General features: G+C 39.7%; 1 protein-coding gene across 4 annotated transcripts in view; it reads left to right on the top strand.

The window, feature by feature from the left end:
- NR1H4 (nuclear receptor subfamily 1 group H member 4) overlaps positions 1-23,680 on the top strand; it is a 38,380-nt gene extending 14,700 nt beyond the window's left edge. For 3 of the 4 annotated variants that reach the window (XM_061476336.1, XM_061476335.1, XM_061476338.1), the window contains 8 exons: positions 97-459; positions 5,263-5,415; positions 8,835-8,968; positions 9,473-9,571; positions 10,648-10,747; positions 12,279-12,425; positions 21,428-21,541; positions 22,847-23,680. In XM_061476336.1, coding sequence (XP_061332320.1) covers positions 97-459; positions 5,263-5,415; positions 8,835-8,968; positions 9,473-9,571; positions 10,648-10,747; positions 12,279-12,425; positions 21,428-21,541; positions 22,847-23,085 — 1,349 coding nt within the window. In that variant the 3' untranslated portion in view covers positions 23,086-23,680. The remainder of the gene's footprint in view (positions 1-96; positions 460-5,262; positions 5,416-8,834; positions 8,969-9,472; positions 9,572-10,647; positions 10,748-12,278; positions 12,426-21,427; positions 21,542-22,846) is intronic. The other variant, XM_061476337.1, reaches the window with a different exon arrangement.
- The last annotated feature ends 2,330 nt before the right edge of the window (positions 23,681-26,010 follow it).

Genomic DNA, 26,010 nt, shown 5'->3' with positions numbered 1-26,010 from the left:
CTTGTTTCTGAGATGGATGTCTGGAAGTTGAAATTTCTCTGATACCTGCAGTTTCATGGTTGTAATAGAAATTGTTTTTGCGCTGTTATTTTGCAGGTGTCCTTTCAGAGCCAATGAGTTCTCCAGTGCAAGAGGCAGATGTGCCACCTTACACGCAATACAACAGTGTGCCATTTCCCCAAGTTCAGCCTCAGATCTCATCGCCGCCTTATTACTCCAACTTAGGGTTCTACCCTCCACAGCATGAGGAATGGTATTCTCCTGGGATGTATGAGCTCAGGAGAATACCCTCAGAGACCTTTTTCACGAGGGAGACAGAGATAATGGATATCCCTGCAGCCAAAAAGCCTAGGCTGGGTCACTCCACAGGAAGAGTGAAAGGAGAAGAGCTCTGTGTGGTCTGCGGTGACAAAGCCTCTGGGTACCACTACAATGCTCTTACTTGTGAAGGATGCAAAGGTAGGATGAAATCAGTTACAGAATGCAATTCAGCTAATAAGCACAGTAGTTTCTGGGCTTCTCTTTTTCTTTTTAATTTTATCAGAGTCATTAAGCATTTTAGACATTTATGTTTGGATCTGGTGTAGACTATTCTGTATTTTCCCCAAGACAGGTTGGCACCATCATCCACCGTTGTCCTTGTGATTATAGAGCACACTTGGCCAACCTACAGCTCTTGAGTCACCATTAGCTCTTGTTAAATTGAACAGCTTCCATGTGGGAGCCTGGCAGCCTGGCTCTGCTGCCTTGGAGGCTGTTTATGCTGATCTCTGCCTGTGGAAGGAATCAAACCCATGGAGCCCTCTGGGAGTTTATCGTGAGGCTGCCCTTCAAATCAGCTGCAAACTCAGCCCAAATGCCTCCTGTAGTGTGCAGATAGGAAGTGAAAAGGAAAGTGAAAGGAAGTGGAAGCTATCAGCTCCCACCTCTAAGCTGTTCCCAGAGAATCTTTATTCCCCAGCTCCCAAAAGATATAGTGGGTATCTTCAGGTTTATGAAATGAAGATTTCTAATTCTAGACTTTCTACTAGAGACAGCCCTTACTCCTAGTAAGAGAGCTTCTTCAGGAAGCAGATGCTATGTGTAGGATAAATATCTTGCTTCTCAGAAGAACATTTTTTATAAGTTGGTGTCAGGATAAATGGGATATAGGAAATCATTGCCATTATTGGAAACAGGATTGCCAGCTGTTTTAGCAGCGAGAGACAAAAGGTTATGCTAATGGAATAACTATTACACCTAGGGATGAGGTACCTCATAGAATGAAAATGCCCTAGTTTGTCATTCTATTCTGTGAATAAATATTTCATTATCATTTCTGTTCTAGGGGTAAAGCATGGAAATTAGTGAAGCACTGAAATATTTTATGTGGAACTCCCTGTGACTGAGAGTGGACTTTGAACTAATTTGGGGGGTTTATCTATTACAAATTCATTTCTGAGGGCACAACAGATCAAACTAGTCAACCACTCTAAACATGAACACAATCAAGGGTCATATAGTTTATCTCAATTATTCCAACAAATGAGATTTGTTTCTTTCTGCTGTCTGTTTGAATAGTCCAAATTCAAAAATATGAATTAACTCATATGAAGGCTGTCATTATAAACCAGATTAAACTCAATTTTCATGTGAAGAATCCAAGAAATTGTACATTTGTTAGTTACCCTTTATTAATTTAATGATTAAATGTCAGCAATTTTTCAAAGACTTATAATTGCAAACTATGGAATTTGTAAAGAATGTTTCTAGGAGAGAGGTTAAAACTACCTTGTAAATACCCAGACTAAAACCCATAGTGAAAGGAAATATGTGTTCATCTCTCTGCTGATTCAGTTTGAATTACTCTATGTAACCACAATTTTACTGCTTTATTGGGACAATCTATTTTATGTTTTCACTCTGTTTCATGACTGCAACATCAATTACAAAGAATAGTACCCTTGATCAAACATAGTAAAAGTTGAATTATTTAAAGGTAATGCATTCTGTTTCTACAATAAACTTTGGAGGTGATTAAAACACCAGCTGATTCAGGAAAAAGATGTGCTGAGGATAGTAATTCTGTTCAACAAGGTGAAGGGGATACTATGTTTTCTAGATCCCTGATCTTGTGTATCTGTGGTGGTTTTTACATACATTGTTCTCAAAGCACAGGGGCCAGAAGTGGGCTTGGATACTTCAGTTGTGCTCTTATCAGTGCAGTAGAAGACCTACCTCACATCTCACATCCAAGTATGAGATTAGCCCTTCTTTTTGGCAACAAGACTGTTAATTAATGCTCAATATGTATACAGAGTAATATGCAGATCCCTTTCTGCAGGACTAGGGCTCACCTTGCAGCACCCCTGCTCCCCTGATGCCAAGGACACTCTTATTCAAAGGGGGAGGCTTTGCACATATTTTTTATGTGATTGAACCCTCTGTGATGAATATGTTGGGTTTTTTTTTCATTTCTTTCTTGGGTAATGCATTCAGCAACACCCTCCATTCTTTTTGTCTTTCTTGGGCAGAAGGAACAAAATTAGATATTATTTCCCATCCCTCGTGAGAATATTAATGTAAAGATACGGGCAGGAGTATACACTTATCTTTTAATACATTACCATCCATCAAAAAGTAAGTATGAACTATTTCATTAGTATTTTACATATTATGCAAAGGCAGATTAAACAGAACATTTTCTCTCATTTGCCCATGGTACTATATAAAAAAAGAAAATTCTTCTTGAGACTTCTCTCACCTCCAATATATCACTTTAGAAAATGTTGCCTTGATTAACAATAATAATCAGTAACATCAGAGCAGCTGTAGCCATAATTAATCATACTCAAGAGCAGCCAAGAGAACAAAGCAAATTCAACATTTCCAGCCAACATGAGCTTTTTGTAATCTGGCAAGGTCATATAAAAGACTGTGCCAGAAAAACTTTCAGGTTTGGGGGCTACGCCTTCATTAGTCTAACAGATGCCATCTATAATTTACCTCTGAATTTCTGTAAAACTCCTGGTATAAAAGATTACACATAAAATATTTTTAGGCAGTTTAATTTCATTTTGAATTATTAAGGAATAATATATATAGAAATTCCATTCATACCAAAAAGCTAATTTCAAAATTAATTATGAAGAAGTCTGTTCAGGAACACAATGCTTCAAGAGCCATTTTACGATAAAATCGGAGCAAGAGTAGAGTTAAAACCACTTTTTGCCAAAAAAGAACTATTTCACTTTTCATTTCACTTGATTTCACTTTTTCAGAAAAATTGTTTCCAAGAAAAAATATTTGACTGCTTAAATCTGTTGATTCCTAGCTTTCGCATCCATATTTTTGCATACTTCTTTCACCTTGTTGCATACTTTAGAAAATTCATTTACTAAAGCCTTTTTCTTTGCTCCTCCATGTAAAAGCAAATGCACACCTTCTGGGGAGGGTGAGTGATAAAGTCACCAATCAGACTTAGAAGTTATAAATATTCATACAGAGCGTTTCAACATTTACTATTAATTAATGTGCATTAAATTACAGGATTTAAATTTAATAAATAGAATTCAGAAATGATGTAAAGTTGATGCATTTACCTTTAACTGACACTGAAAGCCTACAGCTTAAATCCAGGCCTTTTTCTATCTTCGCTGACCAGTAAATGTATTAAACAACACGTGAATGATGAATAAAAATAATGCCTGGGGCTGCTGGAGGTTCTAAGCAATCTGCATTTCAAAAGAGACTGATGCCTGTCAACTGTATTTATCTGAAAAGCAGCCAATAAAACTGAGAGCATAGAAAAGATTTCAAGCAGGAATTAGAGTAGATTTAGAGAAATGACAGGCTTTTTGTGACTAGGTAGTTGCATGGTTTTACTGGTAGCTACACATTGGTACTTGGATGAGATTATACAACTATAAAATCATAAGACAAAGTTGGGAAAGTTTCATCTGACAATGGCAAAATCATGATGTCATCTGTTATCTTGGTAGATTCAGCAGGACAGTATTTTAGCTGAACGCATTCTGAAAACAGACAAATCCTGCAGTGGACAAAAATTCATATTTAAATCTGAATTTGCCCTGTGGTTTGAGTATGGGAGACTGGGTCTTGTCTGGTGCCTCTCGTAGTGCCTCAAAGTGCCAGGCTGGAAAATGATGGTGGTATTGTTACAGCCAGTGGCTATAAGAAAGCAAAAGCTTTGTGAATAGCTCTGGTTAATGCAAATTCAGGCAGAGCTCTAGTTTGAAGTGCACTTTAAATCAGTGATGTGCCAGCTGAAGCTCTCAGGAGTCTATTTCAGAAACTTGCTCTCAGACAGGGAGGAGAACTGATTCCCTCTGTACGTGATGCTAAATTGTCTCTGCCATATGAAGGATAATGTAAAAAGGCACAGTGACCCATACTAAACATTCAAGTCATTGTCAGCAAAGACTCTGTTTATGATGACTCTTTTATTCAATTGCGTTTAATACCTTTAGCACTCCATATTTTGCCCACACTGCCACTCTCAGAGGTGTGCTAGGCAATAGCAAATAAGAAATTTGGACAGGCTGAGGAAAGGTCCTCTGAATTTCTAGTATCAGTTGCTTTTTGCAGTTACCTCTGTGCAAGTTTGGAGTGAATCCAGTGACGATGCCAGTAGAGCTGCCTGTGCAGCTGAAATTAGGTGACTGCTTAACTCATCAAGTGGACAGTATTTAGTGAATGAGGCTGCAGCATCTTGTAAACAGGGGAGGAGGCCACACGTACAATAGGCAGATATGCTGCAGCTTCCTTATTAAACCTGGGGGTGGGTAAGCAGACCAGTATGTGGAGCTTCTGCAGCTCCCATTCTGCTGCTCCCAGGAGCTGAGGGAATGAATAGTGAAGAGTTACTCAACTCTGTGCATCCTGTACCTCAAGAGACTTGTAATTTTTCACTTGCTGTTTGTGTGGCATCACCCTACAGCTCCAGTGATGGTGCTCACCCTGCTCCTGGCAGGTTTTAGATTTGGGTTGGAATTTTTTCACATTCACAGTTCCAGAACCTTACTTTGGGCTAATGGCTAATGTTTGGGCCTGTGATGTATTATGTTGATTTATTAAATCATATTACTTTGATAACGATGTCAATACAAATATAAAGAATATAGTCATCCAGGCACTGAAAAAAAATCATGGTACAGCACAATGCGTGCCATTCAGAAAACTCAGTGGAAATGGAAGTGCTTTTCAATTTGATCACTTTTGCTTCTTTCAGTGTTTTATCTTTGTTGCTGCTGTCTTATACAGGGTTCTTCAGAAGAAGCATCACAAAAAATGCAGTATACAAGTGTAAAAATGGAGGCAACTGTGAGATGGACATGTACATGAGGAGAAAATGCCAGGAGTGCCGTCTAAGGAAATGCAAGCAAATGGGCATGTTGGCTGAATGTATGTATACAGGTATTTGCATCACATAGCCAGAGTGTGCCTATTTGTTTAATTAAGCTGGTTTTAATAACAAAGCTATACAATATGTCATCTGGCAGGGGGAAGGCACATTAAAGATGATGCCATGTGCATCAAATCCTCCTGAAAAAGACATACGCACTTATAAACAATGGGATTTAGTTGATGGACAGGGACACAAGGGTGTAAGAGCTGAGCAAATGGTGAAGGAAGGGCTAGATAACAGCCATTAATCTGCTTGAGTAAGAACAAAAAACAGGCAGGGGAAGTGGTCTATGGGAGACTCCCCAGGAGCTTGAAGTTTACAGTGCTGTAGAAGCCAGAGAACGAAAATCCTGGTGCTTCCCTGTGCTGCTCTTTTTGGTGCTTTCCCTGTAAAGTTCTTGCTAGCCAAGTCCAAATTTTAGCATTCAAACAATGTCATATTCAAGAAAAGAGGAGGAGTGCTGCTAGTAGGAAGATTCTCTGGACTGGGTAAGTGTATGTTTCCAGACCCCACCCAGCAATCAGGCAAAGCCTGCTAAGGGCTAGCCCTTTTTTATAGTCTCATTAGCTCTGTTCATGGCACTACAGATTTTCCTGGGTTGCATATAGGCGCATAGGTAGAACTGTCTCCAGAAATGAAGCTGAGGGACTTTAATAATGTTTCATATTAGTGAATATTTTATTGAGACTAGCAGCTTATAAACTTCATTGAGCTTCACACTTAGAACATCAGGAATATTGGAGTGCAACTTTAAACACATTAGCACACGTGTATGTGTGAAACCAATTTAGGTTCATACAGGAAATTAATCTACTTGGAATTTTTAATATACTTCTATCCCTCAATCTGATCAGAAGATGCTATATTAACTGTTGGTTTTGTGAGAAACAATAAGCTCCATCAATATTTGGAATGCATTGGCAGCATAATGTAATTAATCTTTCATTCTGCAAATTGAACAGGCTACAAAGATCTTGAGACATGATATATTCTTGTACAATATGTAAATATATGAGCAGACACCACCACTGTTGTGACAGCACTCAATATGTCCCTAAGTATCAGAGGAAAATAACTCCCCTGTGGTGCTGATCCCAGATCCATTGTTCCAGAATTTGGAGGGCTCAAAATAGACTGAGTGACTCACTAGACAAAAAAAACCAACCCACCACTGAAAAATATAGGTCAGAGTAAACAATACTGATTGGGCACGCATGAAACTTTTAAACTGGCCTATCACTTTCACAAACTGGCATATGTGAAATAAAAGCCAGTGAGTGGCACTGCCATCTGACTCTCCCTCTGCAATGGAAACACTGGGTATCCTGTGTCGCTCATGACTTAACCATAAGTGTGCTCTAACGCACTGCAATGAGGATGTTTAGTAAAGTACTATTTAATGGCTTTTAAGGAGGAGTGTGCTGTAAAGTCACTTTTAGTTCAAGGCTATCCGGGACAGTAAAACACGAAGCTTCTTGTAGTATGGAGCATTTATTTGGAAAAGAGTAGGAAATAAAAGGTTACCTTGAACTTTGTTTCACTTACTCATTTTGTAGGATTGTAATTGCAAGCTCTGTGGATTCTTTTTTCTCTCTGAACAAGGAGGTAAAGTCTTATAAATATTTATGGCATGGCTACTCAACAATCCTACTCTCACCTTTTATATACAAACTACAGAAAGATCAAAATTACTAACCATCAATTTCAGCCATTTCCTGTCATTTGGATATAAACTGCAAGTTTCTTGGGTGAAATGTCTTCCTAGGTTCTGCCACTCTTCCTGGAAGGTAATACCCATTTAATACCCATTGAAACCTAGCTATCTCTGAGGTAAAAACTAAAGTCCTGTCTCTCACACAAGTATTCCAGCTAATTTAAACGGAGCCAGAAAAAGATGCCAAAGTAATACTCAGTAACAGAAAACATGAGGAAAATCTGTCTTACTGCTTAAGGCAAATATGAACCAGATTTTCCCTAGGAAGGTAGTAGACCAGATCATAAGCTGGTGGGAAACAGTACAAGGCCATTAACACTGCCAAAAGATGCACTGAATAATTTAGAAAAAGAAATCTATGACGCTGTGCGGCAGCACAAATTACATGGCTCGATACCAGTTATTATCTCCATCATTCCTATTCCCCCTTTCAAGGTATTATTTGCAGGTCTTATTTTAATCATGTAAATTTCCTCTTCTCTCAGCGGTTCAGGTAGGTTATTTTATATAGTGCTTAAACAGGAAATTAAAAACATTCACCAAAAAAAAATCACTGTTTTCATGGTATCTTCCTCCACCATCACATACTCACTGAATGAGCTTCTATTCCTACTCTGCATTTTCAAATGTGAAGAATGGGAAGGACACTTGAAAGAAGCTTAAAAGAAAGAAAAAAAGACCTGTGCTGATAGGTCTATTTTTAGATGAATACTTAGCTGTTTACTTTTTCATTTGTTCTTTCTGGCTGTCTTCCGCAGGTTGTGCAGGGTACCTATTGTCCCCTGTCTTTTGTTAGCACAAGCAAATTACTAGGTTTTATGATATCCACACAAGGATGCTCCCTGGTTCAAGGTACTGAAATGTAGTCTAGAACAAAAAGCAAAACAAAGCCAAACAAAACAAAACCCCTGCCAAACACAAATGCAAAACTTTCCTTGGGCCAAGGAAAATCTATAGTAAACCCAGGGCTTTATTCAGTCCTCTAATACAATGAAATGCAAAATAACTAGAGCAACTGGGTAACATTTTAAGTAAATACATTTTAAAGGTACTTTTCCATCCTGAGTTACTTATGAGCCTACATTTTAAGCTGTTGGTTTATCTGTACAGTGACACTGTAATGGCTAAAGCCCTCGAGTCCTCTCTTCTGAGTGGGCTTTCTGTGCAAAGATTCTGCTCCACAGCCATAATATTGCTTAAAGATTACTGAAAACATCCAGTGTCCTTTCTGTAAGAACAGCTACACCTTGATTACTGTTTTGAATCAGACGAGGAGCACACTTCTGCTGACATTCTTCCAGATGTTCTCATTTATTGCTCTTTTGGTTCAAGTCTTGGAGTACATGAAGGGCTTTTCTTTTGAATGAAACTAAAGCAAAGACACACTCCAGTGTACTCCCAAGGCTAATGGGTTTTCTACCTGTAAAATCAGATTAGAGCTGGTCCAAAACGAGACCCCTGACACACACACTGTGTGGATGCTGGGTAACCAGAACCAACCACTTTGTTCTGAAAATGGTCTTCTGCTTAAATGGACTGGTCATTATTGTGTATTTAGTGTCTCACACCAAAAGATAATGACAGGTTCAGGAGATTATCTGCACAGGTAAATTGTTAGTGTAAGGGGCATCCATAGGCATGTTTATGTACCTATTCAGTGCCTGTGGCATTTACAAATCAAATTGCTATCATCTGCTGTATTATGTGTTATAGGTCTACTAACAGAAATACAATGCAAGTCGAAAAGACTACGGAAAAATGTGAAACAGACTCCAGGTCAAACAGTTAATGAAGATAATGAAGGCCCTGACATGAAACAAGTGACGTCTACAACTAAAATGTATAGGGTAAGAAAATTCTTGTAATAGTTGGTACAGTAGCGGTGATGTTTGAGCTAAATGTGGCTAGTACAGTGAATATAGAATACTTGCAAACTCTCTGGAGCTGTTTGTATTAATTAAAAGTCCATCTCCCACCAGATCAAGGGAATACCTCGAGTACAGAAGTAGTTTTGATATTTTTAGTCAAAACTCAGTAAAACACTAATAAAATCCATGAAGTACTTTTTGTCAAGTATATATCACACATGATGAGGTGTGAAGTTTGAGCATACCTAGTTATTTGCTATTTGTTTCCTTATTTCTAGTAATAAGCAAAACAAACTCATTCAGTTTAGAAGCATTACACACCTCTCTTCTGTATACTTCTATAGAAATCTCAGTGAAAAGCAAACCTGCTTGGTCTCCAAGTGTGAGGAATAGATGTATAGCTTTTGCCTAAAGCAGGAGATGCCAGATCATTTCTATGACTTCATTTCATGATGGGATTTTTTTTTTTTTTTGCCAGTGTAGGAGAAAGTAGAATTTACCCCACAACAGCAGAACCTTCTTGATTACATCATGGATTCATACAGTAAGCAACAAATACCACAGGAGGTGTCAAAAAAACTAGTAAGTATGTTGGTTAATTGATTTTTGAGATGTGGATAATGAAGCTGAGGATTACACAGCAGCAAATATTTGTACTTAGCATAAATAGTTGTAATAAGTAGTAGAGCAAACTATTGGTAAAAGCCTACACTTAAGACATGCTGCAAGTGGGACAGAATTTCTCACATTCCTTCAACAGGCCACATGTTTGTTTATCAAACTTAAATGCGAAGAAAAATCTTTCAACTCTGGAAATACATTTTCATCCTCAAATCTAACTTTTGCTGATTGGAGTTTCTATTTTTACATTGTTAGTGTAGGCAGCAGTTTGAGTTTGACTTGAAGCCAAGCTTCCTGTCCATAAGAACACTAGCCTGGAAGCTTGAAAATATATATATATATATATATATATATTTTTAATATTTTTTTAACCCAATTTTGCAACATTTTTGTTTCATCCCCTCTTCTTTCATTTTCCTCTCTACCTTTTAGAAATTTCATTTTCCCTTTAAGATCTCCCAGTTTTCATGGTAAAATGGAAAAAAGGTTGGGAAGCAGAGAGGAAAGGAAACATAGGGCTTAAAAGAGGTGGGGTTTTTTACGTAACTGTCATGTTTAACCTTAAAAAACAACAAGCAAATCCACAACAAACCCCAAACACCTGTAAAAAACTATTTCCTAAGTCATAGGCTTTGAAAACTAAAAGGAAGACACTTGCAGGAGGAGTGTTGAATTACCCATAACTAATATGTGGAACTTATTTCCATGGGAGGTTAAGGAGGTCAAAACAAAAAATATACTAAAAAATACGTATTATGGCACCCACAGAACTTCTGGCTCAGGATGTGCCTAAATCATTGATTGCTAGACATGACACTGAAAGTGAGACAGACATTCCAGAGGAAAGGACTCTGTCTACTTCTTTTACTTCTTATGTTGCCTCTTAAAAAATACGTGGTTTTGAAAACCATTGGAGACAAATTACATTGTTAGATGGAACTCTTTCCTTATTCAGTCTATAATTCTTGTATTTTATACTCTTCAATATGAAGTGACAATGAATATTAACAGATTTTGTTTGGTTTGATCTTTAACAGTTACAGGAGGAATTCAGTGCTGAAGGGAATTTTCTGATTTTGACAGAAATGGCTACCAGTCATGTGCAGGTTCTTGTGGAATTCACTAAAAAACTACCAGGTATATCCAGTGTGTTGGGGCAAATTTTGTTATTGCAAAGTTGACATGCCTTTCATTTGCCATTTGGTGATTGTTGTGTATATTTTGAAGACTATATAAAAATTCCTCCTCCTCTAACACATGTGAATTCTTCAGACATTGTCTAAAGAAAAAGAACCTTGTGATCAGAGGAATGATACATTGAATAATTCAGACTCTGCCACCCTGAGATGTAGCACTCTTTACCTATTGACAAACAAAATGCTCAGAGAAAAGGTTGTGTCTCTAGAGAGATTTTATTTTTATATATCACTGTAATGCCAAATAGTCTGCCTTTAAATTGCCACTAACGCTTGCCAGACTGCTTCACTCCCTTTGCTGCCTTTCTAGCAAAGTCTCTAGGTCATGACATCCACTGAATTGTGAGTCCTAGACAAGAACTTTCCCTAGTTGGTGGCACCAGTGTTTATGGTCCTTGCCTGGTATGTTATGGACAAGCACTCAGGAACACCTGAGTTTATCATTAGTATTTTTTTAACTCCCAAGTTCATGTTACCTCAAGAAGTAATTAATGCTGGGCATGGTACAGGTTCCTTTTTATTAAGGAAAGTGCACTGTAATGCTTGGCTCTATGAAAACGTTATTTTCCTTGCTCTCCCATAATATGGACCATTCCTCTGTGTGTTACAGGCTTGCTTCAAAGCCTAGCACTGAAGTTGTAAATGTATTTTTTTTATACTAACTGGGATACTGGCTTGCAGGAGAGAAGAAGAGGAGAGAAGAAAGAAGGAGCTTTGTAACTGAATAATCTATTATTTTCAGTGTTGACTTAGGATATATCTTGCAAGATTTATCACTTTGTTTCATTATCTGCATTATCTCCTGTGCTTCCTCATAGAATCAAGGGGTGGGTATAAAGTGGGCACCTGCACTGGCAAATATGAGGAAAGTTTCTGAGGATTTTTAGCTTGCTTCAGAGGAGCAGCTGTGTATTCACACAAGTCACCAAATTTGTTCTGATTTCTTCAGTGGGTTTTAGAGTCTCTTCCCTCCAAAAAAGGAAATACATATTTAAAACACAGCAGGAAGCCTCTGTGTAACACAGTATATTAGTCCAAACGCAAGGTGAAATATTTAAAATTAGATGCTTCAAATGCTTTTGCCATCAGGGCATGGAAAGAACTGAAAGCAGCACAGCAGTGTGAAGTCATATAGAAAGCTCTGGTGGAAAGATGGCAGATGTTAGGGAGCAGCATCAGGCTAGACAAAATTCCCATATTGGTTACGCTACGTCACTAGATTTCACTTGTCAGGTTCCACTCAAAGTACTATGAACACTGAAACACAACTCTAATTCTCATAAACTTTGTTGACATCCAGATCTGTGTCCTTTTCTGGAATCTGGGTGTCAATTTCCCAACTATTTGGCAATCCCACTGATATCGACACTGAGGTTGTACAGATGTGTAGCACCTCATATGCAAGAACTTCAGGATAGGAAATAAGAGGGACTTTCCTGTTGCTGCCTTTCTTATTTCCAACATCTCCCCAGGCTTCCAAACCCTTGATCATGAAGATCAGATTGCTTTGCTGAAGGGCTCAGCAGTAGAAGCTATGTTCCTCCGTTCAGCTGAGATCTTCAGCAGGAAACTTCCTACAGGACACACTGTCCTTTTAGAAGAAAGAATTCGCAATAGTGGTAAGTATCTTGTTTAACAAGGGAAAACCAAGCCACACCATTGCACTTCTGAGTCAGTATTTTGCCCTTAGAAAGCTAGTAAAATTATTAGCGCTGAAACAGGTTTATCTGAATGGTGTTCTTTATATCAACTAGAACAAATCCAACTCAGCCTTGAGGCTAAAGGTCATAAAGTAAAGGTTTATTTATAAATACAAGTATTACAAATAACACTGTATCAAACAAACTTGTTGCAGCTTTCCAACGATAAGCATGAAAGAACAATGAAGAAGAAATACCATAATTTTAAATTAAATTTAAATAAAATATCAGTATTTATGCTTTCAAAGGTAATCGTTATAAGAAGGAAAGAAAAAAAAATATTTTATGGTGTTACTGAAGATGACCGAAGAGAACCGCCTATTATTAGGGTCATTTTGGTAGAACTGAATCACAGCACAAAGTGCATTGAAGAATTATTAAAGTGACATGTTCTCAGTATGTTTTCTACATCTTAAGGTGCATCAAAGGCTCAGTAGCTATGATAAATTCTGGCTCTGGACATAAATCTTTATAACTAAGAAAAGCCAAACAGGGCTGGATATGGTTTGTTCCTTAAAGCAGGCAAAGTGGTGTTTTGCATTGTTACATACTCTTTGTCCTCCACTGATGCAATACTGAATGTTTTTCCTTCTTTATGTATTGACCTGCAAACTATCCAACCCACAGTCATCTATCATTCAAACTTCAGGTGTAGTAACAATTCTGAGTCAAAGAGTCTGTCTATAGATTATGGCCTTCCTTCTTTAATGGTCAGAAGGAGAAGAGAGACAAGAACATTAAACCTCAATACTAGTCATAGAAATGGGCTTAAACTCATTTCTGAAACTCTTAAAATCAGTAACATGAAGATACTATTGATATATACAAAATTAGGCCAATACTTTTATATTTGAAACCTGAAAAGAAATCTTGAAAATAATGCTCTTGCTGAAGTATGTATTTGGTTTGGCTTAACACACTGATTTCTAAGTTTATCTTTTTTAAAGTATTTCTTTCATTTTTATTTATTATAAGAGGCTATTGTTTGATGTGTTGGAACTAGTGACTTCCAGATGGATTCTGGTCCAGATTCTGCAGGCAGAGAAGTATGCTAAGAAGACCATAAGTATTTCCTGAAAACTGTAATGAGTTGGCATGGATCCAAACGTCTTCATTAAGAGATTTTCTTTTGGATTATAAGATAAATTTTTGATAAAAATAGATCTTAGAGAAATTAATCCATATGAATACATAATTACCGAAAGCTTCTCTAATCTATGCAGTGAGTATCACTCCTCTTGTTCAAGGTGTCAATTGTTTGTAAAAAATAGAAGCAGGAAATACTTTGATCCAGAACATTACGAAAACCACTATGTCATACCAATAATTTTCTTCTTAGTCAGACTTTTAAAATAGCCTGTTAATTCTCTGTAACTGTTGAAACCAGATGAGATGTATTATTATTTTTTGCAAGTTTTTACTAGACTTAAATATAGCATTTCATATAATAACATGACTATCTGGAACATGACACTGTATCATGCAGTAATATTATTTACCTGTCATGCAACAGATTAACAAAATAGCGTTTTGTATAGAAATTTTAAGACAAGTAACAATTTAAAATATGGTACCATTTATTCCAAAGGAAGATTTCCTGCAATTGCTTTTTTTTTTTTTCCCGTGGAAAATTTACCTCCAAGGTAAATTAAACATGAGTTCTAGAGTAGAAGAAAACCTGAGTTGAATAGTTCCCAAGGAATGAAACACAGTCACTTTTTTTAAGTGTGCATGTATACAAATATATATCTTATTGCTCTTGGAAAAGGCTCTCTAAAACATCTTCCCTCAAGCCAGGGTCAAGTTGGAAACATAAGAAGAAATACTGTTGCTAGAACTTCTCCCACCCTGTATTACATGAGCATAATGTATTATCCAGCTTCTTTGCTTCTGGCTGCATTCTTTCCTTTCATTAATATCCAGAAGAGAGGACAAAATATCCTTTCCCATTTATTTCATTTCTCCACTCTGTGCAAATTCAAGCCTACTTAAAACACACTTTCCTTGGCTGCACTTCATAGGGCTGTGACAGCAAACAACAAATGCAGTTTGTAAATCTCTGTGACAGTGTTAATTTAATTGCTGCTACTGATGCTATTTAGTTGTTAGTGCCACTGCACAGACCCAGAAGCCACTCAACATTTTCAGTCTCTCAATTTGGAATGACACTGCTGCCTGCTAGAGTGTTTTAGTCAACCTCGCAATGTCCCTTGCATGAAAGGGCTAAAATGTGTTTTTTAAACACCCCTCTGCCTGTGTTTTCAGTACTGGTAACTGCCTGTTACTGGTATCACTTCTTTTGCACCGAAAATGCAAGCAGATTATTTTATAAAAGGAAGGACTTTTACTAGGTTTGACTCTCTCATGCTTCCCCAATGTATTTCTCATTGTTCAGTGAATTTTCATAGGAATCCTGTTCATCATCGCACAAGCTACCAGAGTTTTTGTTTAAAGAGCCCTCATTGGTGCAATTTTTCTGTGCATTTTGTCTTAGTTCAGGGTAAATTCCAGAATTACACATTAGGGCAAATCACATAATTTCAAATTGTTTAAAAAGTACAAATACCAAACCAGATTATTTTTGTGGATTAAGTCCTGGTCATTTTCAGGTGTCCTGAGTTTAAACAAAATGTGAGAAAGGTATCCAAATTATTCTGTTATCATCTCTGACACACACAGCTTTCAAAAATATTGAATACACACTTCACACCTCTGCATGTCACAGGGCTCTAAGTTGAATAATCACCTGTACCAACTGTGATATTAGGTTAGAAACTTCAGCAGCCTCTTGCAGCCTTAACCAGTAAGGACAAATGCTACCAAAAGCTTCAGCTGATCATTACCATGTTATAGACTGGTCCAAGAGCTAAGACTGGCCAAAAGAGATTAATCCCAAGTCAAAGAAAAAAACTTAAAAGAAACAGAGGAAATGCAGACATTTGAGTGAGAGTTTAGAAAATATATTTATAGGTAATGAATAGCTCTTGGTGAGGTCCTAAACACTGTCGGCCCATCAGCTATATTATTGTTAGTCAGATCTTCTGTCCACATAATTTTAGATGCAGACATATTTCTGAATGCCACATAAGACCTATTGTCAAGCCTTGACATCTGTATCCATAAAATCAGAGAGGGCAGTGGAGATGACATCCTGCCTAAAAGTCACAAGCTGTCCAGCCTTCTGTCACCTGCCACCATGTCACTTCGAAGCTTCTCTTACCTATTAATATTTATGCCTTCTCCAGTCTGCTTGGAATGGATTTACTTTTTTTCCTTTGTTCTCTGATAAAGAAGTCAGAGATCTGGTCATGATGACCTTTGAGCATTAGCAAAATTCATTTTTATTCTCATGCTGATGAGGTGTATTTTTATTTCTTAACTTGCGCATACTGCTCAACTCCTGGTACATCTCAGGAACTGCCTTTTTCTGTGCTTTGGTGGCCTTCCTTCTTAAAGTGTTATGGAAATTCTTTCATTAGCTTTCATTAGCTCCTGAGGCTGAGTTCCTCTTCTACTCACCCTAACATTAGACTTCATGAGAAATACATACATTCTATTTAATGTTAATGAGAGCTTATGCCACTTACTCATCTTACTTGATACTTCACTACGCATATACCATGTTGTGACTGATTGACTCATTCCGTGAAAGGCTGACATCTTAGTAATTTAATACTTAGTTTCTTTGTGTTATATTGAAAGCAAATTATCCCCATTATCAAGCAGTACAACTTTTTTAAAAGCAGTGCTGAGACATTTTAATGTTTTCTCAGTGAGCATTTATAGCTTGTATTCCTACAATATAGCTTTCAGTAGTCATGAAGAGATGCAGATGTCTGTTTTGTCATTTTATTCTATACAGCAGCTCTACTAATTTCAGTACTGAGGAATAAGATACTATCTGATATGAACAGAAACAGAAGAATCTGGATCCAAATATTCAGTTAGCAGTAGGACACCTGACATTGTAAAACATACTTTTGTCTGCCTGGCTGGGTTACAGGTGCTGAAGAACAGTGAGATCCAAAGAATACAAGAAATAGCCGCTATTTCAAAGCACTGGCAAGAGGCCCCCTTTTGCCCTTGAATGTGGGATACAAAGTTCACATTGATTTGGACAAGAGGCTCCTGCAAACGAAAGCCAAATTTTGGAACCAGAACAGTGGATACCTAATTACTTCTGTTGCCTTTGGCTTTTATTATTTGATTATTAGTACTACGTAACAGTAGTGCTTCAAAACCCTTTTGCTAAAGTGTGTGCAAAGAAACTAAATGAAATTATCTTCGCTGCCAAGTCTGAAGTGTCAAATGCACTAAATGGTCATGTGCATCCACAAGGAAGGAGACACCATCCTATGACCTGACCCAAAATTAGCACACTGCCCCAGGCATTTAGAAATTAGGAACACTTTAAATTGCAGAGTAAAGGAAAGAGCTTTTCTGTTTGTATACAGAAAAGTACAATCTATTGCACTGAGTTAGCCAGTCCCATGTTCCTGAATTACTAATGAAGTTACTAGAAGTGTTTAAATCATATCTACAGAGTTAATTTATACCCATGAAAAAAGAACAGATGTCAGGGGGTCCAATCTCTTCCACGTTAAGTGAACTGCCACAGGCCAGAAACTTAGTTATAAAGTCTAGCTCCAGGTAGTGCAGGTGTTGCTGCTGTGTGCTAGACCATACTTCACTCCTGACTACAGCCACTCAGGCCACTGCCAAAGAGTGATGTGTGGCAATGCCATTTGCACCCTCCTTGCAGGTCTGGTTTATTTGTTGTTTGTTCTCTTTTTAACTGAGGATTCTTTGCTTTCAATGATGGCTTCACAGTGGTCCTACTGATTGCTTTTGAGAAGGTGGGGTTTTGCTATCCTGATTGTGAGTTCTTCTTGGCACATGCTAACCTCTACTTTAAGTTGGACATTTAATGTCTATGAGATGATGACAGAGGGGAGAGGTCAAGTGCAGACACTCTGGTGTATCTTCTCTACTGGCTCGACTTTCCCCTTTTTGGCTCTTGGCATCAATAGGGTGGATTTGGTCAGTGTTCAAAGGCCACTGGTGCATTTGAACAGCTTAGCAGGGAGACCTCATAAGCTGGTGAGAAGGCATTTCTGGTAGATGAAACACTGTGAAAGATAAGATGTAAGTTTGCAAGTAATGAATATATTTTATTTTCATAAAACAACCCTTGGTTTCATATCCACTGGCACTTCCGTGTTTATCAAGAAAAAAATCTCAATATCCATATTAATCACACAGTGCTAGTTACTGTTAATTAGTAATTACTATCAAGCTTTCTTCTTGCAATAGATTAATCTATTCAGTTTTACCGAACAGCCAAAATAGAAGAGAGAATGGTGTCTCCAAAAGCTGGCAATACTGACTCAACATCACAGTAAAAACATTTATTTCAGGACTGCATTAACCAGATTAATTATTTACAGCCTGCAACGCCAAACTTTATGGAAGAAACAGTCACCTTCAGTGAGAAATCTCAGGAATAAAACCCTGGTCTAAACCAATGCTCTCCCGTAAGCTAGGGTCAGGAATGAAATTGTGCAAGAAGTGGTGCTGAATGAATAATGTTCATGGGTTTAAATCTGCTCCAGTCTAATGCTGCAAGTACTCAGTAAAGCTAGTATTTCCCATTGACTATGCTAGAGTTTACAGTCATGCATTAACATAGTGAAATAAATCAAATTAATTGCATTATCTTCTGCAGATGATAGAGTTAGGCTGGTGTTTAGGTAGAAATCTGTAATTCAGAATGATGCACACTGCAATGTGCAAGGAAAGCATATTCTTATTGCTGTAATGCTGCATGAAAGAAAGTTTTAAAACCTTTTTGAAAAGAAGAAGGAAGACTGTTAACACTGACCAGGAAGCTTGGCCTAGCTGACACAGTACTCTGCAGGGCTCTTGTCTGATCTAAATAAAGAGGGTTAGACAGGGTTAACTTTCCTGTTTACAGTGAGGCCAGGAATATAACTTTATCTATTTTATTTTTTCTTTTCACTTTTGGAGTATGATTTATAACAATGATATTTGAAAATTCGTAGAGTTCATTTCTCCAATTATGAGCACCAAATCGCCTTTAATTCTTTTTCTGATAACCTGAATTGAAGTGACAACATTTTGTATAGTAGATAAGAGAAAAAAAAAAAAAAAGGCAAGAACTATAAACATCTGTTTCCTGCTTTTTTCCTTTCTGGTGTTGCTCATTAAATCCAAACTGAAGCGTTTTCAATCGCGTTAGAAAACAGCCCCCTCTTGTGATGGAACAGTGGTTTGTGTAACATGCATACAAGGTGATGAAGTAACAGGGAAAATCCAACACAGATGGGATGAGAGCAAAACCAGTAACCAAGTAAAACAAAACAACAACAACAACAAAAAAAAAACAAAACAAAACATCAATCCATTATCCTAGTCTCAAATTTGCTAATTTTGTATGGTTTTATTCATAATTGTCCTGTGACATATTTCTGTTTAAAGATTTCAAAGTTCTCTTTAGTAAAAGCAGTAAATCAGTTGCATTGTTGAAACATCCTTTTTCACTTACTTTCACCTCTGCTGGTGAAAGTAATTAATTAATTTGCTTCCACATCTGTACTCATTTTTTTGCTTCAGCCATCCATGCTTTATTTTCTTAATGTTTGATTATAAGCTTTCTGGGGGAAGGATTGTTTTACTGCGTGCTTATACAACACCCAGACCAATGAGGACCTGAATTAGTCATTCTATGCCACGTTCACCACCATTATTTTCACCTCACATCTGCTGTATTGACAGCAGGACTTGAAGAGCTTTGTGGTCAGCAAAACAATAAATTCATCCAGCTAAATACTAATCTGCTTCCCACACCCTCCACCCCCCCCCAAAAAAAAAAAAAAAAAAGAAAGAAAAAGGAGAAAAAAAAATCAAACTATGAATATGAGAAACAAACGATGTGATGAGAGTCTTAGTCACAAACCACTTCCTTCCATTTCCTTTCTGCTGCCGAGATGATCATGCCCAGTGTCATGATACCTTGCACAGACATCTAAAAATATCCACTTTGTCTTGGGCTTTTCTTGTGTCATTCCTGAGCCATTCACTTCCCTGAAAAAAATCATTTGCTCTGCTTTAGGGCTCAGCTAGATGTTGTTTTTTTTTCCCTGTTTCTAGATTCATGTGAACTTTAAGACTTTGGTGCATCACATGTATGTGGTCCTTACATACGTCATATTGTAAGGAACTTAGGCATTTATGTCTGCCTGAGAGAGACAGGCGGTTCCCCTAAGTTAGCAATAACAAGTGTTTAAAATTTTAAACACTTAACGCAGATGACTAACAACATAAACCTCACAGAACATTAGATGACTATGCTATTGTTTGCTCTGTATAAAGCTCCAGCTGTGTTACTAACTTCCACACAATGAGCTGACCTGCATTACATATGTCTGCTTAATTGACTTAGACTTTTCTGAACAGTATTGAACTTGTTATAAACCCCAGATTCATGGCTTGTAATCTGAAGTGAACACAGGTTGCTTATGTCACATGTTAAACATCACTGAGCTACAAAATAAACCACACCCTGCAATACCATACTTTCACTGTTGGGACACATAACTATTCCACTGACTGAAGTAAGTTCTCACTGTCACAGCAAAATGTGACTGTTTCTTAGTTAAGTGACTTTATGTTTCCTTCCTTTGAGTTCCACCTGCTGAGTTTAATTTGAATTTCCCCTACTGGAGGCAGTCCAAACCTCACCAATCCAGGACTTCAGCTTCGTGTTTTATACAACACTCAAAACCACATTATTTCATGTGGTTTCAACACCAAGATATCACGGCTTCTCCTAGAACAGCTCAAAATTAAGAGTAAAATTACAAGAAATCCTATGGCCCTCATATGTGTGAACAGAGCAGGTTTCGACCCTTTCAGCCAAGAAAGGCCAAAAGGCTTTTGCGGCAGAACCACTGATTTGGATGTGTACACCCCATCGGTGCCACTGCTTCAGAGTTGCAAGCACTCATTGCCAACGGTCTACTGCCTGCTCCAAGTGACTCACATAGCATTTTTAAAAAATAGTAATTGATGTCACAGGATCTGCTTCTCTTTTACACCAAAAAGCAGAACGGAGCACATCTGTAATTTAAGGCTGAGTAAGAACACTGTGACTGGATGACAAAGTCAGTAAGGGGAAGCCCCATCAGCATACCTTAGTTCAGTAATCCCAAAGGGTTTCACTGATGGCAAGAGAATCACATGATCCCACCCTTAAATTGGCCTAGGTTTAATTTATGGCTCTGTACTTTAGAACACACTAGCTTATGCTTTAAAGTAGTAGCAGTTGCAAGCAAGTTGATCTTGGACTACAGGTAATCCTAGACCTAGGTAAATTTCCAGGCTACATAAAAGATGCAATTAAATCTTTTTATGGAAAAAAATGAAGCAACTGCCCAAGCCAGTAGCAGTAGTTAGTAGAGTAGAGTTGGGCTGGAATTAAACCGTATACCCTGAGAGGTTTCCAGATATAACTAATGTAAAGATAGAGAGCATGGGGACTGTTTCACAAACTGCACCCTGGAAACAGAAGACAGCGAGAATATAAGCAGACAGCAAGAAAACCACCTATGAGGTTTGTCCTGAAGAGCTAGATGGGCAAACCTGTAGAGGAAAAGGAATTGCTTGAAAGACAGACTTTGAAACCATGTGAAATTTCCAGTGCTTGCTGGTTTCTACTCTGAACTGGAAAACAAGGATGCGCTTGCAGTTTTGTAACTGTCTTGCATCAGGCCCATTTGTGTAGTAATTTTTCCCCACCAAGACAGCCAAGGCTTCAAACACTAAATAATTGCTCTGTGGCAATAAACCAGATTATTTCAATAATTTCAAAATAATATAACTTCTTTTTTCCCCTCTCACAGGTATCTCAGCTGAATTCATAACTCCCATGTTTAACTTTTATAAAAGCATTGGAGAGCTGAAGATGACACAGGAAGAATATGCACTGCTTACAGCCATAGTTATCCTGTCTCCAGGTAACTTCTCATCCAGAATTAAATATTAGTGGCTTGGGAAAGAAAGCAGGAGGAGTATGACCTGGGACTTGTAAAAACTTACATTCTACATAGAGTAAGTGACCACACATGCTTATTCAATATATTCAGTTGTTAAACCAGAAAACAAACACACAAATCCAAGCTCCAAATGTCCTCCTATGCCATCTGGTTTTGCATAGAAGGGAAAAATGTGCCTAAATGCAATGATTAAAAAAAGTACTGGTATGTCTTCACTGCTTAACACAACAGGCTTTTTCCTTCAGAAAATCCCAGTTGTGGTTACACACGCAACAATACAGACCACTGTGGAATGTTACTATTTTTTAGAGGGAAATTGGGAAACTCTGTAACTTAGAGAATAGCAGTAAAGGTCTTCAGCCTTTATGGAAGAAGCAGTAGGGTGTCAAGAGCAGGACGGTAGCAAGTAGGCCTCTTGACTATAAAATGCTGGAAACTGACCTTTCAGAAGTATCAGCGCAATAGCATCTCAGCCCTGATTAGAGGCTTTGCTGTAAAAAAACTAATTCTTCGACAACACAAAACTAGCTCTGCCTATGAAACACGGAGTAATTGTATAGTGACTCAAACAAATTGACTGTCATAGGAATGGGAGAAGCTGATGCTTCAGGACAAAAGACACTGAGGTTTCATGGAAGATAGGAAGGTGAAGCAATTGCATTGCTCTTTCAGTCAGTGTGGCTCAAGAAATTTCATCAGAACTTTCAGTGACAAAAAAAAAAAAAATTCTCTCTTTTCTTCCCTCTCCAAGTACCCAAACACACACAAATCAGCAAATTAAAAGAACAATTTCTAACAAAGAAATTTCACTAGAGGATGAAGGTGTTTGATTCTCCCTGGTGACCAGTATGTACACTCTACTGGCCAAGTTCCCCAACTGTACAACACCTCCAAGAACTTATGCTGTGCTGTTTAGCTGCTTCAATGCATCACAGGCTGTACTCGGGCGCAGAACTGCACTAAGAGATGACAATTGAACCCCGAAGAAATATTTCCAAGTTAAAACTGTTCAGTTTTTGACAAAGTTGAAAGTGTTCCCTAGATAGAAGTAGGAAGCTTACATGGAAACCCCAAACAAAAAAAACAACCAAACAAAATCTTAACTATTTTTATTCCCCCTTAATATGAATACAAATATTCTGTGTGAACACCAGTACCCAGTGTAAATACTGGAATATTTTTATATTCAGTTACCAGTGAAAATATTTACATTGTATCAGAGCATATATTTGCTAATTACTTCTTTCCTTTTAAAACCATAACCAGATCGACAATACATAAGGGACAGGGAGTCCGTGGAAAGACTTCAAGAGCCATTGCTGGATATACTACAGAAATTCTGCAAACTTCACCACCCAGATAACCCTCAACACTTTGCATGCCTCCTGGGCCGTCTGACGGAATTACGGACATTCAACCATCATCACGCAGAGATGCTGATGTCGTGGAGAGTAAACGATCACAAATTCACACCTCTGCTCTGTGAGATCTGGGATGTGCAGTGATGGATACTTTTATTTTAGAATAATCTTTTTAAAGGACCACATAGCATTTATTTTCATAGAACGATATCCCACAGTACATTAAATTTTCTTTACTGCATTTTTATAGAAACATGCCATGGATTCATGAAAGTAATTTTGTTCACTGTACGCAGAATATTGCATAGCTTTCAGATCTTCACACGTAAGTACAACTTTCTCTGTATTTATATTCTCTGATCAGAAACAGTCCACCAGCTCTTCAGAGGAACCCTGGTAATTCTGCTGCAATTAAGCTGATTGCAGTTACACTTTCTCTTGATAAAGGGGGATAGCATTCATATTTTTTTTCATTGCAATGTTTTTGTGCTCAGCCTCCATTATATTCCAGATACTTACCTAATAAACCAGCTGAAATGGTTAATGCCAGTCATTTGCGGCTCAACTGTGAAATGCGTTCATGTAAGATGTGCAAGATGTTATTTCTTCATAAGGTGAAAAATTATGTAATGGAGAAAAGCCTCATACACACACAAGGAAACCCCAAACAACCTTTTCATGATATAAACGTGTAACTTCTTTTGAATTATTTCAAAGTAAAAATTATACAGTATCTAAACTTTGTTAAAATGCATCACAGGTTATTTTGCTTTAAGACTTTGATTGTTGGTGTTCAGCGGCTCTGAACAGCACCATCACCAACATCCCCGAAACAGGTAAGTGGTCCGAGTGCTGTATGGGGCTGCAGGTAGAGTGAGTGGTTTCCTTGTGCCCGGGTCCGCTCCCAGAATCCCAGATGGCCGGGGTACTGATGTGACCGTGTTCTCCAAACGCTGGCCCTGCGCTGCCGGCAGCGCGAGACGCACGGCAACGCGTTGGGCGCAGAAACAGCTCTCCGCCCTGCTGCCAGAAGTGCAAGACCCTCCGCGGGCCGGCGCTTACCCTGACCGCCGCGCAGCCAGCCCCCTGCTCCCGCCAGCCGGGACCAAGCCCGCCATGGCGGCCCCGATGGAGCAGAGCTTCTTTCAGAGGCGGTTGGTGACATAAGGAGGGCAGGCTGAGGCGAGTGATTTCACCCCAGCTGGAGCGGCCGGTGGGCGGTAGGACCATCTGCCACAGCGACCGAGCCAGCAGCCCTCCGGCCCCGCCGCCGCAGCAGGCGGGGCACCGACGCCCGACCTATCCTCCGGCGGCGGGGGGGGGGGCAAGGTTTGCCTAGGCGACCTGGCTGCCAGCGGATCCGTGACCCTGCGCCCTGAACCGCCTCTCGGGAGGCCGGAGGAGCGGCCCCGCTACCCAAGGCCTTCAGGCGAGCCGGCGCGGGTTGCGGTGGAGACCCTCGAGCTGCCCCGCATAAATCGGGTTCCGCGAGCGGAAGCGCGGCGAAACCAAAGGTCTCGCCTTGGGCGCAGCGAGCGGGCAGAGCCGCGTCTCAGGGCCAGGTGCGGCAGGCACGCCCCAGCTCCGCCCCGCGGGCGCTGATTGGCCCTTTCGAACAGAGCGGCCGGCGCGGAGCGAGTGGGGTGAGTGCTCTGTTCTGCTCTGCTCTGCTCCGCGGCGCCGTGGCAGCTGTCGGTCCCGGTCCCCGTCCGCGTCCCGGTGGGTAGCGCGGTGCCACGGATCAGGGTGGCGGTGGCGGTAGCGGTAGCGGTAGCAGCGGCAGCGGCAGCGGCAGCGTCAGTGGCAGTGGCAGTGGCAGTGGCAGTGCGCGGGTCTCCCCGCAGAGGGGTGGGGCTGGGGGGCGGCAGTGCTCTGGACACGGCGTGCGGGAACGGTGAGGGGCGCCCGAGAGGCGGCAGGTCTGTCCCCTCGTGGGGACCGGGGCTCTGCTGCTGCAGGGTCACGCTTGCGTCGGTGCATCGGGCGCACGGGAACCGAGCGGTGGCACTCGGTCAGTTACGCCTGTCTATAGAGGTAGTGCTGGAAACAGGCTGAGCATCGGCGCGCCTCACGGGACGTATCCCGGTATTGGGCTAAGGCTGTCACTGGGACGGGTCACCCTTCTGCGGGCAGCAGCTCTCGTCTGGCCTAGTCAGCTTCTCTGGCATGGATGTTGGAAGTGAAGTGCAGTGAAACTAACCTTGGGGAAGGGAGAGGGGAGAGTTTTTGCATAACCGCCTTTAAACCAGTCTCTCCTGTGCCTCACACAAGCGTTTGAGGATGCTGTGCTATTTTTGTAGGAAAACTGCCCTAGTGCTTTTGGCTAAAATACTCTTTCATATTGTTTATTAAGCTGAAAAATGTCTGTCTCCTTCATTTGCCCAAAAGCTGGCTGTATTCCAAGGATACTGTGTGTCATCTTTTCCATAGTATAAGAACAAGGAATGGGGAAAAAGGGCATGTGTACCTTTAGAACCTCTAAGGTATAGCTGGCCTATGCATTTGTAATTCTAAATGTACTAAGCGGATCTTTCACAATAAGACAGGATTTTATATTTAAGTCAAAACAAACTTCTCCTGGTTATGGCCAGCCAGCAGCTTGTTCCCTGAGTATCAGGTGATGCTCCCCTCAATGTTGCTCAGCTGGGAAGAAGTGTGGGGTGTAAATGGGAGGGAGAGGAGGGTTTGTCTGTGAGCACTACTGAGTGCAGGGGTAGCAGGGTGGTGTGCCTCCTGTTAACCAGCCTCTCCCCAGACTGGATGCTCCTGTGGTAAAGGAGCCGTCTGCACGTCTGGTGCGGAGATGGCGGCTCCTGCGATGAAGCGCTCCTCCCTGATTTCAAGTGGATTTCTCTGCCCTGACAGGTGAATCAGGGCCTTTGCCACGCTTTGGAAAGGGAGAGTGGGCTCACTGCCACGGAGAGGTACAGAAAGGCAGTACTGGAAGAGAGCAGTCAGCCTGCCTTAATGTAAGTAGATGGTTGCTACCTTAAAGCCCATCACCTTGGACTGACGAGTCTGGTTCTTTCTCTTTTGTGCCTTTGAGGCCTCCCCAAGGAAACAGAGCTC

Source organism: Pezoporus flaviventris, unplaced genomic scaffold (assembly GCF_033815535.1).
Source record: "Pezoporus flaviventris isolate CSIRO_AGI_PZ_B2104156 unplaced genomic scaffold, CSIRO_AGI_Pfla_v1 ptg000096l, whole genome shotgun sequence".
NCBI lineage: Eukaryota > Metazoa > Chordata > Aves > Psittaciformes > Psittacidae > Pezoporus > Pezoporus flaviventris.
This window is presented reverse-complemented; position numbering and strand designations above follow the sequence as displayed.